This window comes from Gossypium raimondii, chromosome 8 (genome assembly GCF_025698545.1).
Source record: "Gossypium raimondii isolate GPD5lz chromosome 8, ASM2569854v1, whole genome shotgun sequence".
Classification (NCBI taxonomy): Eukaryota; Viridiplantae; Streptophyta; class Magnoliopsida; order Malvales; family Malvaceae; genus Gossypium; species Gossypium raimondii.
In genome coordinates, this window is record NC_068572.1 from 727,339 (window position 1) to 741,779 (window position 14,441).

Consider the following 14,441-nt stretch of genomic DNA (forward strand, 5'->3'; position numbering starts at 1 on the left):
CTCAATTTGATTTAGATAATTTTAAAATTAATCAGTTATCAACAATTAATTAATTTGATTTGTATACTGATTGTGAAGTTATTTAGACAGATAAAACGGATAATTATGTTTTACCTCTTTCAAAACTTAAAACTTTTTTAAGATAACACATGGTAAAATTACAGTTTGTCCCCTCCAGACGACAAATTTTCGATTTAATCATTCTAAAAGTTACATAGATACACGTCAATAAAATGATGAAATTACACATTTGTTATTATAAAAATATATAACTTCGCCCTCCAAAAAACGATTATCTAACTTCGTCCTAGTTTTCAAACTCCACAAGCGGGTTGAGAGTGTAATGCTGTCATATTTATCGAATACTACCAAGCTTGAGCTCGATTAAGCTCATTTACCAATTTTATATTTGAGCTTGACTCGATAATTAAGCTTAAGATTAATAATAAATATTAGGGACAATATTGTAATTTAATATATAAAAAATAAAAAGCTCGATAAGATTTACAAATCGTTCGAATCAAGTATTATTGAACTCAAGTTCGACTAGCTCAAACTCTGCTCAATAATTACCAAATCAAAATTAATTTTTTAAATTTAAACTCAAATAAGATATGAGCAACAATGTCTCATTCCCCCCTTCCTTGCTCAAAAATCAATATATCCAACGAATGATTTTTAATTGAAGTCAATTTCGGTTTTTTTTTTTTTCAATTATTCCGTGGATTTTCTTTTATAAATTAATTATATTTGCTCAATTAATTTTTATTTTCCAGCAGGCAAAATTCCCAGTTTGGTTCAACTCGTCCCAAAACAAAGTTTCTTTTAAGACTAATCCCCAAAAATTTCGCATAAAATACCTCTTCGTTGCCGCCTCCGCCATCTAATTTAGCTTTGAAATCAGTGAAAAAAAGAAGAAGGAAGGTTCTCGATGGCGATTCTTTACGCCGTGGTGGCTCGAGGCACGGTGGTTCTAGCGGAGTTCAGTGCCGTAACGGGGAACACCGGTGCGGTGGCACGACGGATCCTCGAGAAACTCCCGCAAGAAGCCGATTCAAGACTCTGTTTATCGCAGGATCGATATATCTTTCATATACTTAGATCGGATGGCCTCACTTTCCTCTGTATGGCTAATGATACCTTTGGAAGTACGTTTTCTTCATGAATTTTGGGTCTTTTTATCCTTTGTTACGAGTTTAAATTTTTAGGTAAATGAAGCAGTAAAAATATATAATCGTTACTTGAAATGCGCGCTTCATTTTAATTTTTAGTACTTGTAACTGATTTTATTGTGTAATTGTCGATATAATTTTCATTTAATTTAGCATTGATTTTTTTTTAAATACTTTAGTGCTATGTTTAGGAACACGAATTTGGAGATTTGGAATTTTATTTACCTTGTAAAATTTGAGAAGATATGCATAAATTAGTTGAGATTCAATATCCTTATATCCTTGTTGGATAGGTTGTTTCCGCACTTTCTATGATCTAAAAGGTTAAACATGATTATGTGTGTATATAAATTTAATAAGAGGTAAGGGGTCGGGATTGTATCCAACCCGGGACTGATGATCTCAAGTCCTTTGGCACTCCACCTATGTCAGTCGACAATCATGCATAAATTAGTTCAAGTTTGATATTTGCCTTGCACCTGTCCGGATGAGAATACAAGTTCATCTTCTGGGAAGTACACTTGTTGGGAGGGTTTTAGCTGAAAACGTTATTGGCTTGCCCGGATTTAGTCCCTAAGTTCAATGTGACTTGGGATACCTTGGGATTACACTAAAGGGTAAAAAAGAAAAAGATAGAGATGACTATAATTATGAGTCACGATTAACTATTGTGTTTCAATGCAGGGAGAGTTCCATTTTCGTACTTGGAGGATATTCACATGAGGTTCATGAAAAATTATGGTAGAGTGGCTCGTTATGCACCAGCATACGCGATGAATGATGAGTTCTCACGGGTATTGCATCAACAAATGGAGTTTTTCTCCAGTAGTCCAAGTGCAGATACTCTCAATCGTGTTAGAGGTGAAGTGGGTGAGGCAAGTATCTTGCATTGGTTGGAATTTCATTTTCTACATTCTTTTTTTTTTTTACCTTGGGCCTGAAAATGTGTTTATTGGTTGCAAATTGACTTGCTTTTCATACTAAGTCAAGTATGCTCATATTTTTGACTATCCACTTCCTAAGCCATAGTCAGTGTAATGTCTTGTATATTCAAATCTAGTCCTTGTTGAGGGGGTCGGCTCTCTTTCGGGAGAAGCCTTTGAATTTGAAGTGTCGTCAACTGAGCAGCCGATCGGACTCTTAAACATTGGAGGTATTGTGCCCGGGATGTTTATGCTCGGTTTTTGCCCCGGGGTTTCTCTCCCAACTTCAAGAAGAACCCAACGGGTTCATGGAATTCAGGGGCTAAAACCGAGCATAGACGCTTTGGGCACAATACCTCCACTGTTTGAGGGTCCGATTGGCTGCTCGGCAGACAACACTTCAAATACTTCTCCTGAAAGAGAGTTGGACCTCCTCAACTGTCCTGAATGTGGCAGTTTTCCAACTTTGCAAACAACATACTAGTGTAATCACTAGTTTGGCTGAGAAAAAAACCCGTCAATTGCTCAATATCTATTCTGAAAATGTGTGTGCATGTTATTGTCTTTATTGACATCATTGAATGGAAGCATATCAAGTGATCAATGTGCCCTGAATTTGTTATTTTTATTTAATTTTCAGATACGTTCAATCATGGTGGAAAACATTGAGAAGATACTCGAGAGAGGTGACAGGATTGAGCTTCTTGTTGACAAAACTGCTACAATGCAGGATGGTGCATTTCACTTCAAGAAACAGTCTAAACGCCTTCGTCAAGCACTTTGGATGAAAAATGCCAAACTCTTGTAAGTACATCCAACTTTTTTTTAACTGATTATATTTACAGAAATATAGAGAAATAGCCAATTTACGAGTCCTCTTATCATCTATAATCTTGGAGCAAAAGCATGAATAGTGGCTTCCATTGTCAAGGGAACCACAATGGAGCAATTTTTATTTTATATCTAGAGATTTTATCTTGCCACTGACCTTGTTCAATTTGGGTTGATCAAAATGGTGAAATGTCAATCCTCCGATGCATCTAATATGAATACTGTGTACAAGGCTCGTTATAAAAGGAAAACCGGACAAACCGAGAAAAACATCACTTTTAGCTTTGATTATCATTGAAGGATGTTTTTTTTGAGTAGTCAGTTGAGTAGCCACTGGTTTTGACCAATTTTCGTGGACAATTGACACAGAAAACTTATCTGATTGTACTTTTAGCTTGCATTTCTTATTATCCATGCACATGGATAGAAAATCATCCTAACATCGGTAAAAGTATCATGGAGGTCCTCTACACTAAAAAATGGGCAAATTAGTTACTGTATGTTAAATCAAAGAGCAAATTGATCCTTCTGTTAAAAATTCCATTAATTTCTACTATTTAAAACTGATCCCTATACAACAGCATGAGATACACATGACACATCACGTGTCACTGCTCGGTTATTTTGTCAGCCGCGCCAGTTTTTAATTGCACAAATGGATGAAAACTTTAACAAAAATAACCAATTTACTCTTTGATCTAATGTTCAAGGATTACTTTGCCCAGTTTTTAAGTAGAAGGGGCAAAATGCAATCTGACTCCTAGTACAGGGGTGTCCATGGTATCTTTACTTCCTAACATCTAATTAATTACACGAACTGTAAACTGCTCACATCTTTGGTGCATGTTGAATACCACATAAGGGAACTTATACATCTACTTTTACAACAAGCAGGGCCATGCTAACATGCTTGATCGTGCTGATACTCTACCTAATAATTGCTGCTTGCTGTGGTGGTATCACTCTACCATCATGCAGATCCTGAGTGACGCACTCACTGGTTTAAATTCCTCTACTAAGGATTATTTTATGCAAGTTTGTTCCAATAGTTCATCTGTTTCGAGTTCGGTTTTGAGGAATATTTGTAAACATAGTGTTTATTACGATACTGCTCTAGAATCCCAGCAAAATATCTATATAGTTCACAACTCTTCCTGCACCTCACCACCTAGATATTGTAATCTCGGAAGAATGAGTTGCCATTAAAGTTGCTGTGGATCATCTTTGTATTCTGTAAATGCATGGAATGTATGTAGTAGTGAATTTTTTATTTGTTTTCTGGGTTCAAATAAATGCTTTTTTAGACTATACATTTTCATATATGTTATATACTAGAATCCATGTATGCATTTCTTGGTTTCAGTTTGTGTTTCCTGTGTAATACAAATTAACACATTATTAAATGTGTCATATTAGTCGTCTTCCGTATTCTCTTTTTATATTTTTATACTTGAAAATAGTAATAAAAAAAGTTTTTCTTTACCCTACCCATGGGGTTCATTGTGTAACATATATTTGTTAAAAATCAGGGACAAAATTTGTAACTTTCCATGAATACTCTTGATTTTTATTGCGATCAACATAATTTGAGGATAAAAAGTAATATCTAAAATAAAATTTAATTAATTAATAGTATGCAAGAAAATATCAAAATTTTATAATTAAAAAAAGCATATGATGTCAATGTTTCATATCTTTGATTTCTACCTTGAAGAGTTGTATTTAATTATGAGAATATAATAAATAATTTTATATGATTGTTTTAAATATCCATAATATTATTATAAGATGTTGCTTTACCATTGCATATTTTGTAGTTTTCTAATTGTTTTCAATTTTATATGAAAATTGTACTAATATTTCCATTTTAAATTGTAAGGGCTTAAATGAGAAATATTTCATACTTCAAAAGGACTTAATTATATAAGTAAAAGAATCAAATTAACCTTAATGTATAACCTTCTAAAATTATTATAAGTTTGAATAGTTGAAATCTTATTAAAGTTTTAAAATAAAGAAAATGTAGTTGATTAAATTAGAGATCGTTGTGATTGACATATTGAAGAAGAGGTCAAATAAAATTGAAAGAGTTCTAGTTATTGGTGGCCAATGGTAACATTAATTACATAAAATTAAATTTAATGTTGTTTTTAATAGATTAAAATTAACAATTGTGAAAATAAAATCAATTCAATTCTTAAAATTATTAGTGAAATTATTCCGTACATGTCAATGGAGTTTTAAACTCTAACAGTCTAATAAAATATTAAAATAAACATCTTAAAAAAGAAACAAATATCAATTCTCGAAACAAAACAACTATAATGCCAATGTATCAAATATTCACTTCAACATTAATCATATAAAATTAAAATTAATGGTTGAATTAAGTATTTTATATGATATAAATTATATAATAATTATAGATATATTAAAGCATTAATTGAATTAACAAATTGCAAATTTTCATTTATTTTCCTACAAGTTCCATTTATATTTGGGAGATTCTTTAACATTAAGTATAAATTCGCCTAAAAATAATTTCATAATGGTCAATAAATAATTTAATCCTTCATTATTGACATGTCATGCATAAAGAGACACCACATAAATTTTTTTGGGTAAAACATTAAAAAATTCTTAAATATATTTACTTTGTAATATAATTTATGATATGATGTATATTAAACCTGTCCATGGGCCCGGCCTGACGGCCCGTCTGAAATATGGGAGGGTTAGGTAAAAATATAGGCCCGAAATATGGGCTTGGGCAAAAAATTGGGGCCCGTTTAAAAAATGGGCCGGGCTCGGGCTCAATTTTTTTGGCCCGAGCCCTGCCCGAATATAATAAATATATATTTTTTTATTTTTATTTTTTAATTTTAAAATACTTTAAACTTTTTTATTTTTAAAATATATATTTTTTGTGTTTATTAAAAATCGGGCCGGGCTCATTATTTTTTCCTGGGTCGGGCCTGGGCAAAATTTTAGGCCCATATTTTAGGCCGGGCCTAAGAGTCAGGCCAAAAAATTTTCCCGGACTCGGCCCGAATCCAGCCCGGCCCGGCCCATGAACAGGTCTAAATGTATATGCTGTTGTACTTTATTTTATAGCAATCAATTAAGGAAAATTTAAAAATGTTCATAAAAACGTTTAATATATCTGGTTTATGACCATATTATTGGTAGAAAAATTTATGTTACCTAAAATGTAATTTAATTTACTAATACCATAGGAGGGTTTTTATCCAAACATGTAAAATTCTAGATAAGTTTGATGTGCAATATTTGGCATCATATTACATCGCCACGTGTATTTTTTGAAAATGATGTTAGATACTTTCAATATAAATTTATTTATTGTGGTTAATTACATAAAATTAAAGTTTATGTATCAAATTGTACATCAAAATAAAGTTCATGTATAAAACCGATATTTATCGTTATTTTCTTTTACTTTCTAAATAGTTACGAAAAATTAAATATAATATGCTCAAAGTGACTACATTATTAATAACTTTATGTTTTTGTTATTCAACTTCAAAAAGTTAGAAATAATCGCTGAACTATTTGAAAGTTTTCATTTAAGTTACTATGCTGTTAAAATCACTACTATATGTCCTCTGCTTGCACCATTGCATCAGTCGAAAGCTCTCATTCCCCTTCTCTTCTACAATTCAGGTTTTTTCATAAAACAACTTTGAACATCATAAATCTACAAGCTAAAATCCAAACAACTTTCTTCTTCAATCCTTGACATTAACCATCAGATTGACTTGGATTTAAAGTATATTCTTCTACTCGTCTATGAGTAATGATCTACTGTACCGATCGTCGAATCATTATTTGGACCATTTTATAATCTTTTAATAAACTTATTAATAGTTTAACCTACTATAAAAAAAAAGAAAAAACAACCATGTCAACAACTTGGGAGGAAGACAAAAGGGGCACCTTGGAGATTTAATCACTTAAATTTTCATGAAATTATATATTAATAAAATGGTAAAATTGCTGCTATTTTACTTATCTAACCCACAAAATTTAATATTTACAAAAATGACATTAGTTTAAAAATATTTACCAAAATAACCTGAAATAAACAGTAGATTTAGGTTTTTGGGATCCCAATGGCTAGCACTACCTAGTGTTTTGGCCCCATGGTTACCTGATGATTGTGTCAGGTTTTAAAAGAAATGATTTTTTTTTTTTTAGTTTGGGAACCTAATGGCGGACACCAGGATATTTTTTTTTAAAAATCATATCATACTGGTATACAAAAATACTAGTATTTAATAATTTTTTTTTGGTTCTGGCCATGTAATGGTCGGCACCAAAGACATTAAAATGTTTTTTTTTGTGCCGGCCGACTCCAGGTACAATTTTCGGTTCCCAAGACATTTTTTTTTACTTTGGGACACTAATGGTCGGTATTAGTGTATTTAAAATTTTTTTACATGGCCAGCACCAAGTATAATTTTCGGCTCCCAATGTATTTTTTTTTTAATTTTGGAACATTGTTGGTTGGCACCAGTGTATTTAATTTTTTTAGGGTCCTAGCCATCAGTGTCCCAAAGTAAAAAAAAAAAAATTTGCCTTAGGGACCGAAAATTGTACCTGGTGCCGGCCATCTACTGGCTAGCACCAAAATTTTTTTTATTAAATGTACTTGGTGCCGACCATTACATGACCAGCTCCTAAATTTTTTTTAAATATACTGGTATCGACTATCAGTGTCCCAAAATAAAAAAAAATATACATCTTGGGAACTGGAAATTGTATTTGGTGCAGGCCATTACATGGTCAGAACCAAAATTTTTTTATTAAATATTGGTATTTTTGTATATCAATATGATATGATTTAAAAAAAAAACCCTGGTGCCGGCTATTGGGTTTCCAAACTCAAAAAAATCATTTTTTTAAAGCCTGACACAATCATCAGGTAATCATGGGGTCAAAACACTAGGTAGTATCGGCCATTGGGTTCCCAAAACCCAAATCTACGGTTTATTTCAGGTCATTTTGATAAATGTTTTTGAAGTAGAATTATTTTTGTAAATATTAAATTTTTTTTGTGTTAGATGGGTAAAATAGCTTAAAATTTCACATTAAACTCTTAATAATTTATGACAAATTTCTGACTTTCAAGTACTCTCCATCTTCCACAAGCAGAGATGTACTTAAAGCAAAAAAAAAAGGTCAATATTTTCCTAAAACATTGTTCGAAATGAAGTTGTTGAAAATGGAGCAGTTTAACACCAGCACTGCAACAACAACAACTCCAATCCACTACCTAAAATGGCAGAATCAAATATATGTACATACACATATACATATATCTAATCCATTAACCATCCATTCCATTTTCATCCCCTATATAAACCAACATTCCACTAACCATTTTTCTCATCAAAATCTTAAATTCCCATTTCTCTTTTCAACAAACAAACACACATATATTCTCTCTCTCTAATGGCGACAGCTGAGAAAAGCGGTGAAATAGCAATCAACATGTCGGAGACAAAAGCCAGTACTAAAGGAAAAGCTCCATTGTTAAACTCTTCCAAAGCTTTCGCCGTCGTCGAACCACCGAACCGAGGAGCCAAAAGAGGTATCGCCATTGGTGATTTCTTTTTGAGACTATGTGCCCTTGGAGCCGCCCTCGGTGCCGCTATATCAATGGGGACCGCCGATCAACTTCTCCCTTTTACAACTCAGTTCCTCCAATTCGAAGCTCAATACGATGATTTTGATGCTTTCCGGTATGTTTTCTTTTTCTATAATTTTATTTTTTGGGGAAATTAACATTTAATCCTTAAACTTGTTAATTGTTTACATTTTGGTCCTTTAATATTTTTTTTTTGGATCCACGTTAGTTTTGGAGCTTGGTAGATTTTTTTTCCTCAATTTATCTTTCAACTTTGAGATTGTGTATACCATCATTTGAATTTTTTGTATTTTTATTTTATATAAAATTATAAATTTTAGATGATGATAGAAAAAACCTTGACTTTCTTAAAATAGAAAATTTATGTTTTAGCTTCTCTAAAATTTTAAAATATTATAAACTAATATATAATAAAATTATATTTTAATCCCTAAAATAAAAAAAAATTGTGATTTAATCTTTTGGCTCTCGTACAAAGTTTGAATTTATGTTCAATCCTTACAAAATAATTTCCTGTCTTCATCCCTATGTGTTTTACGTCAAAATTTTAATCAAAATATGTTAACTATTTGAATAAAATATTAAATTTATTCTTTCTTTTAAAAGTTAATAAAAATTATAAAAGTAAAAGGAATCAAATTATATCAAATTAAAATATAATGATAAATTCTCAAATTTAAACATAATTGAAGGATGAAAATCGTAATTTGATCAAATTCAAATAAATATGTGTTATCTAATATATATATATATATATATATTAATTATGTAGGTATTTTGTGATCTCACTTGCCATGGTTACTGGTTATCTTCTCCTTTCATTGCCATTTTCCATAGTCTGCATCATTCGGCCACTTGCAACAGCTCCAAGGCTCTTCCTTGTCATCTTTGATAGTGTAAGTTAAACTCGGGAACCAGTAGTCAAAAAATTGGTTTAATTTCATTAAATGTCCTGAAATTATCGTCTGTATTTTAAATTGGTCATAAATTTCAAAAGTTCTAATTATGTCTTCAAAGTTTTAGCATTGTAACGATTAGGTCATTCTGAAAATTTAGTTGCCAATTTAGACATTAACTGTCGATTTAAATATGAGGTGGGTTTATATTTAGAATATGTATACTTATAGTTTCTTTTATCAAATCACGTTTTTACAATTTGATCCATTTATTTTAAATATATTCCACATAAAGTTCGAGTTAGTATTTAATGCTCAAGCTAGTAACTCGATTGATATTCGATACTTTTAAAAGTTTAATTAGAATGTTAGTCATAATTTAAAGATATATAGTGCAATTAACTGTCGTATTTAAAATTTCCTTAATGTGAGGGGAGCCAAAGGTGACCCCTTCAAAAATTTGTAAAGTTGGCATTAAGCTCTTCAAAATTTTTGAAAATTTCAATTAGACCCTCCCAACTTAATGCCACGTTCCGCCACTGGTTTTCAACCAAGATCGAAACATGAATACAGGGATTTAACCCTCATACCAAAATCTCAATAATATTTAATTACCGAGTATAATCTATTCATCATTATGATCGTTATTTTATGATGTCTAATTACAGATAATGGGGGGTGTAACCATAGCAGCAGGTTCAGCTGCTGCAGCAATTGTATATGTGGCTCATACAGGGAACCCAAACACCAATTGGCTTCCTATTTGTCAACAGTACGGTGATTATTGCCAAAGTGCAAGTGGAGCAGTGATAGGTTCTTTAATAGCTGGTGCAGTCCTCTTCTTTATAGTTATACTTTCAGCTTTTGCTCTTAAAAGAAGCTGAAAAAACCACTTCCCATGGAAGTTAAGTTTCCATTGATTTATGAAAAAAAAGCATTTGAATGATTTCCTTTGCTTTTTTTGGTGTGTAATCTTATGTTCCCAACTTTCTTTTTAAATGTTGAATGTAATACACTTTCATTCTATGTAAGTCCCTTTACTCTCTAAAAATTTGAATTCTATCCCTTTGCTTTTTTATTTTTGAATTCTTGCCCAATTGTTAACTTTGTTAATTTTTTTCTGTTAAAATTCATTTTCATTACTGTTATAAAGAACGTTGATAATGGTGGTAAAAAGATCGCAAAACAATAAGAAAAGAAAAATAAGAACACACAAATTTTACGTGAAAACCCTTTTGAAAAAAAAAATCACGAGCAAATGAGAAGAAATTCACTAATATTGAAAAACGAATGATATAAGAGGAGTTTTTACTCCATCTATTTAAGGATTGAAAAACTCTATTCTAATCAAAGTCAAATTGTAGAAGTATAATTCTATATGGACTCAACTTGTGACCCTCGGCCTCTCGCCCCATAGATTCCTTCATTTTGTCACTATATTTATTCTTCAACAAGTGACGAGATTCGGGTCATACAATCACTAACAATTATAATTTTATTCTTTTTGTTACATAGTTAACAAGAGAGTATTTTCTTATTTCAAAATGTCACACCGATGAATTTAACAAAAGAATTTTAATGGTGTTAACAATTAGACCTAAATTTTGAATTCTAAAAAGTAAAAGGGCCAAATTCTTAAAATAAAAATAGAGAAAATAAATTCCAATTTTCTAAAAGTATAGATACCTAGAGCATATTTTAACCATTATACAATGTAAATCTGTCATTCAATGTTCCTACTTCCAATTTTCATTATAAAAGTTGTGCTCTAAGCCAAACTTTGTGTACTTATTAAAGAAATGAAAATCATTATTAACTTGATCAAAGAGATTAATTGATACAACTTAAGAGTTTGTAAGTTTAATTAATTTTTCATCAAAGTTTAAGGGTTTAGCTAAAATAAATAAATTTGGGTAAATTCAATTATTAATCCTAATCAATTTAGTCCAAATTTCACTAAAAATCAATTTGATCCAAATTCAAAATTTTGTTTTAATCCCAAATATTGAAAGAAATTCAATCTAAAACCTCAATTCAATAATACAAGGCCCAATAAGCTCGAAATTAAAATGCTTAGAGAAAATTAACACCCACAATACGAGAGAAAATTTTATTTAACAAATTTATAAAAAAATTGATATAAAAGTCAAATGTGGCTTTGGGTTTAAATCTTATAATCTTCATCATGTGTATGTATTTTGCTAAATTTATCAAAATATAAAAGACATGAATACACTAAAAATAATATTTGTTACTTTATAAAAGGAATGTGCTTTTGGTAATTTCACAACTGAGTTATGACCCGGTTGATGGATGATACCAACTCAATCAAACTCTTAATAATTATACAGAGAGATATTTAAAAAATATATTTATAAAAAATTGATATATAAACAAATAAAGATATTTAAAACCATTGTGTTTTAAATTCAAAACCATAATATGCATTCTTGTTTTATATATAAATGATGTAAAAGGATAAAAATACCCTCGAAATAATATAATTTATCTTGTAAAACAATGATATTTTAGTCATGATCTAACTAAGTTAGTGTCTAATTGACTTGTGACACCAACTCAGTCAAGTGCTTAACCTATGTTATACTATATTTTTATCGAGTTAGTGTCATCTATAGCCAGGTCCTAACTCAGTTGTTAAATTTCCAAAAAAACATTTATTTTAACAAAGAGATATATATGAATGTAAGGGTATTTTTGTCTTTTTCTATAGAATCAGAAAAATATATACTTATGATGAGATTTGAATCAAGACACTAAACACACAATCTCTCAACTTCACCGTTTTAACCAGAGTAATATTTGATTTTTACATTAATTCCTAATAATTATGTTATAGTGAATGTTGATAATGACAATAGAATGATCGCAAAATAAGAAAAATAAGAACACACAGATTCCCTTATTTTGCCACTGTATTTATTTCTTCAATAAGTAACGGGATTTGGGTCACACAAACTCTAATAATCTCCACATTGATACACGAATTCTCAACGAACAAGTTCTCTACCTCTTCCACAAAACCTCTAAAAGGGTATTCTTCACCAATAAACATCAACCAAGTCCAAGCAATGCTCAAACTTGGTTATAGGAAGTGATTTAGTCATCAAATCTGCAGAATTATCACGAGTACTAATTTTGCTCACAACAATATATTATCACGAACAACAATATCATATACAAAATGATACTGAATATCAATGTGCTTTGTTCTCTCATGAAACATTTGATCATTTGTAAGGAATATGACAGTCTGACTATCACAAAATACTGTACTGATATGAAAGTCTTTATTGAGTTGACTAATATAAATTTTTTTATTATTTTAAACAAATTTTTGACAAACACTTAAAAACATAATGTAAAACACGTTTTTTAAACATGTTTTTTCCGACCCTAATTTTGTGGGTATAATTTTATTTTTCTAACACTAACCTTTAATGGTCAAAAGATGAAGGAAGAAGGGATTAGTTTCAACCCCACATCTTCCATTTTTCCCTCTTACAAAAAATAAAGCCTTTTGCCCTAAGTTTGCCTACAAAAACTACTGCTTTGCTTGTTTTATGCCAACTCAAAAAGTTCATTTCAGGAAAAAAAAAAACCCACTACCCTTTGGCTCTTGTTATTTGATTATGACCTTCAAGCTTTGTTTTATGGCTTCAGATCTCCATAAATATCTTCCTTCTACCCTTCTCTTAATACTTCAATCTTTCCCCATGGCAGATATATATATATATATGTATATATCTGTATAGAGAAATATGAGCTTCGTGTTGAAGAGATTGTGAAGATCATTAACATCAGCATTAGCATCATCCCATAGCATATTGCACTGTTCCATGCATTGTTATCAAGCATGACATGCAACCATGCATATGTTTTGGCATCCATGTGTGTATCATGTATGTGCCTGGCTCCCTGTATGCCATCCGCAGAACCTATCGAACAACGATGGCATCTGTGAATGGCGTATGAGGAGTCAAGCATATATTTCTACATATATATATATATATCTCCATCAATATACTTCTTTTGCAGGCTCTACTTTTTTCATCTTCTTGCTTTCCAGTTAAACTAAAGGGCTTCAAGGTACTTCATTTTCCTCATCCTCATCTTCTGCTTTAGTCTTAATATCTGTTATTAGGGATTTTCTTCTTCTTTGCTATTATTGTTATTTAGTACTCAAGTCTTGTCTGATGGATTTTTCATGTGATCTCTGCTAACTTTATCTTATCACTGTGTTTTCAAATAAATAATCTCAGTTCTTTAATCATTCATTTAAGTTAAGCTCTTATAGACAAGCATAAAAAGCAAAGGGATAATGGAAGTTCTTCAACTTCCACTGTAGTTTGAATGAAATTTACAGTAATATGATATTACAGATTAATTCTAGTAATTTGTATGTTCTATCTGTAACTTTTTTGCTTAAAAAATATGAATTATGGAAATAAGAAATGAATTTGATTACAGTATATCAATCTTCCAATTAAATCACGTCGATAATGATAATATGATGATCGTAAAGCAATAAGAAAAAAGGAAAAATAAAACAGAACGGGGAAATTCTTTCGAGAAAAAATCACGGACAGAAGAGGAGAAATTCACTAATATTGAAAACTAGAACGTTACAAGAGGAGTTTCGACTATATCTATTTAAAATTTGAAAAACCCTATTATAATCAATATCAAATAGAAGAAGTGTAGTTTTATACATATTCTACTTGTGTGCCATGGTCCGTACCATTTTTGCAACTGTATTTATTTCTTCAACAAGTGACAGGATTCGGGTCATACAAACTCGAACAACCTGCATTGTAGATTTACCATAATCTAATTTTTATTTAAGTATTTAATTCTGTTGATGTTACCCATCAATCGAGTACCAATGGACGTACAATTTTTTCTACTGGAATTAGTACATATCGATTCTAGT

The 14,441-nt window shown here is 30.8% G+C and overlaps 2 protein-coding genes across 2 annotated transcripts; both read left to right on the plus strand.

Annotated features, from left to right (window-relative positions):
• The first annotated feature begins 651 nt into the window (after positions 1 to 651).
• LOC105790026 (vesicle-associated membrane protein 714) lies at positions 652 to 4,196 on the plus strand. The gene is made up of 4 exons (XM_012617410.2): positions 652 to 1,148; positions 1,857 to 2,047; positions 2,736 to 2,899; positions 3,821 to 4,196. The coding sequence occupies exons 1-4, from the start codon at positions 932 to 934 to the stop codon at positions 3,909 to 3,911; spliced, it is 663 nt and encodes a 220-aa protein (XP_012472864.1). The 5' UTR covers positions 652 to 931; the 3' UTR covers positions 3,912 to 4,196.
• Positions 4,197 to 8,353: 4,157 nt separating this feature from the next.
• LOC105790027 (casparian strip membrane protein 1) lies at positions 8,354 to 10,568 on the plus strand. Its single transcript, XM_012617411.2, has 3 exons — positions 8,354 to 8,688; positions 9,367 to 9,490; positions 10,159 to 10,568. Exons 1-3 carry the CDS (start codon positions 8,399 to 8,401, stop codon positions 10,372 to 10,374), a joined length of 630 nt encoding a protein of 209 aa, XP_012472865.1. The 5' UTR covers positions 8,354 to 8,398; the 3' UTR covers positions 10,375 to 10,568.
• Positions 10,569 to 14,441: the final 3,873 nt, after the last annotated feature.

Bases quoted from the DNA above. Each gene is read 5' to 3' on its own strand.
- LOC105790026 (XM_012617410.2), top strand. From the start codon at position 932: ATGGCGATTCTTTACGCCGTGGTGGCTCGAGGCACGGTGGTTCTAGCG. The intron at 1,149-1,856 runs GTACGTTTTCTT...GTTTCAATGCAG, and splicing joins GGCTAATGATACCTTTGGAA to GGAGAGTTCCATTTTCGTAC. The intron at 2,048-2,735 runs GCAAGTATCTTG...TTTAATTTTCAG, and splicing joins TTAGAGGTGAAGTGGGTGAG to ATACGTTCAATCATGGTGGA.
- LOC105790027 (XM_012617411.2), top strand. From the start codon at position 8,399: ATGGCGACAGCTGAGAAAAGCGGTGAAATAGCAATCAACATGTCGGAG. The intron at 8,689-9,366 runs GTATGTTTTCTT...TTAATTATGTAG, and splicing joins GATGATTTTGATGCTTTCCG to GTATTTTGTGATCTCACTTG. The intron at 9,491-10,158 runs GTAAGTTAAACT...GTCTAATTACAG, and splicing joins TCCTTGTCATCTTTGATAGT to ATAATGGGGGGTGTAACCAT.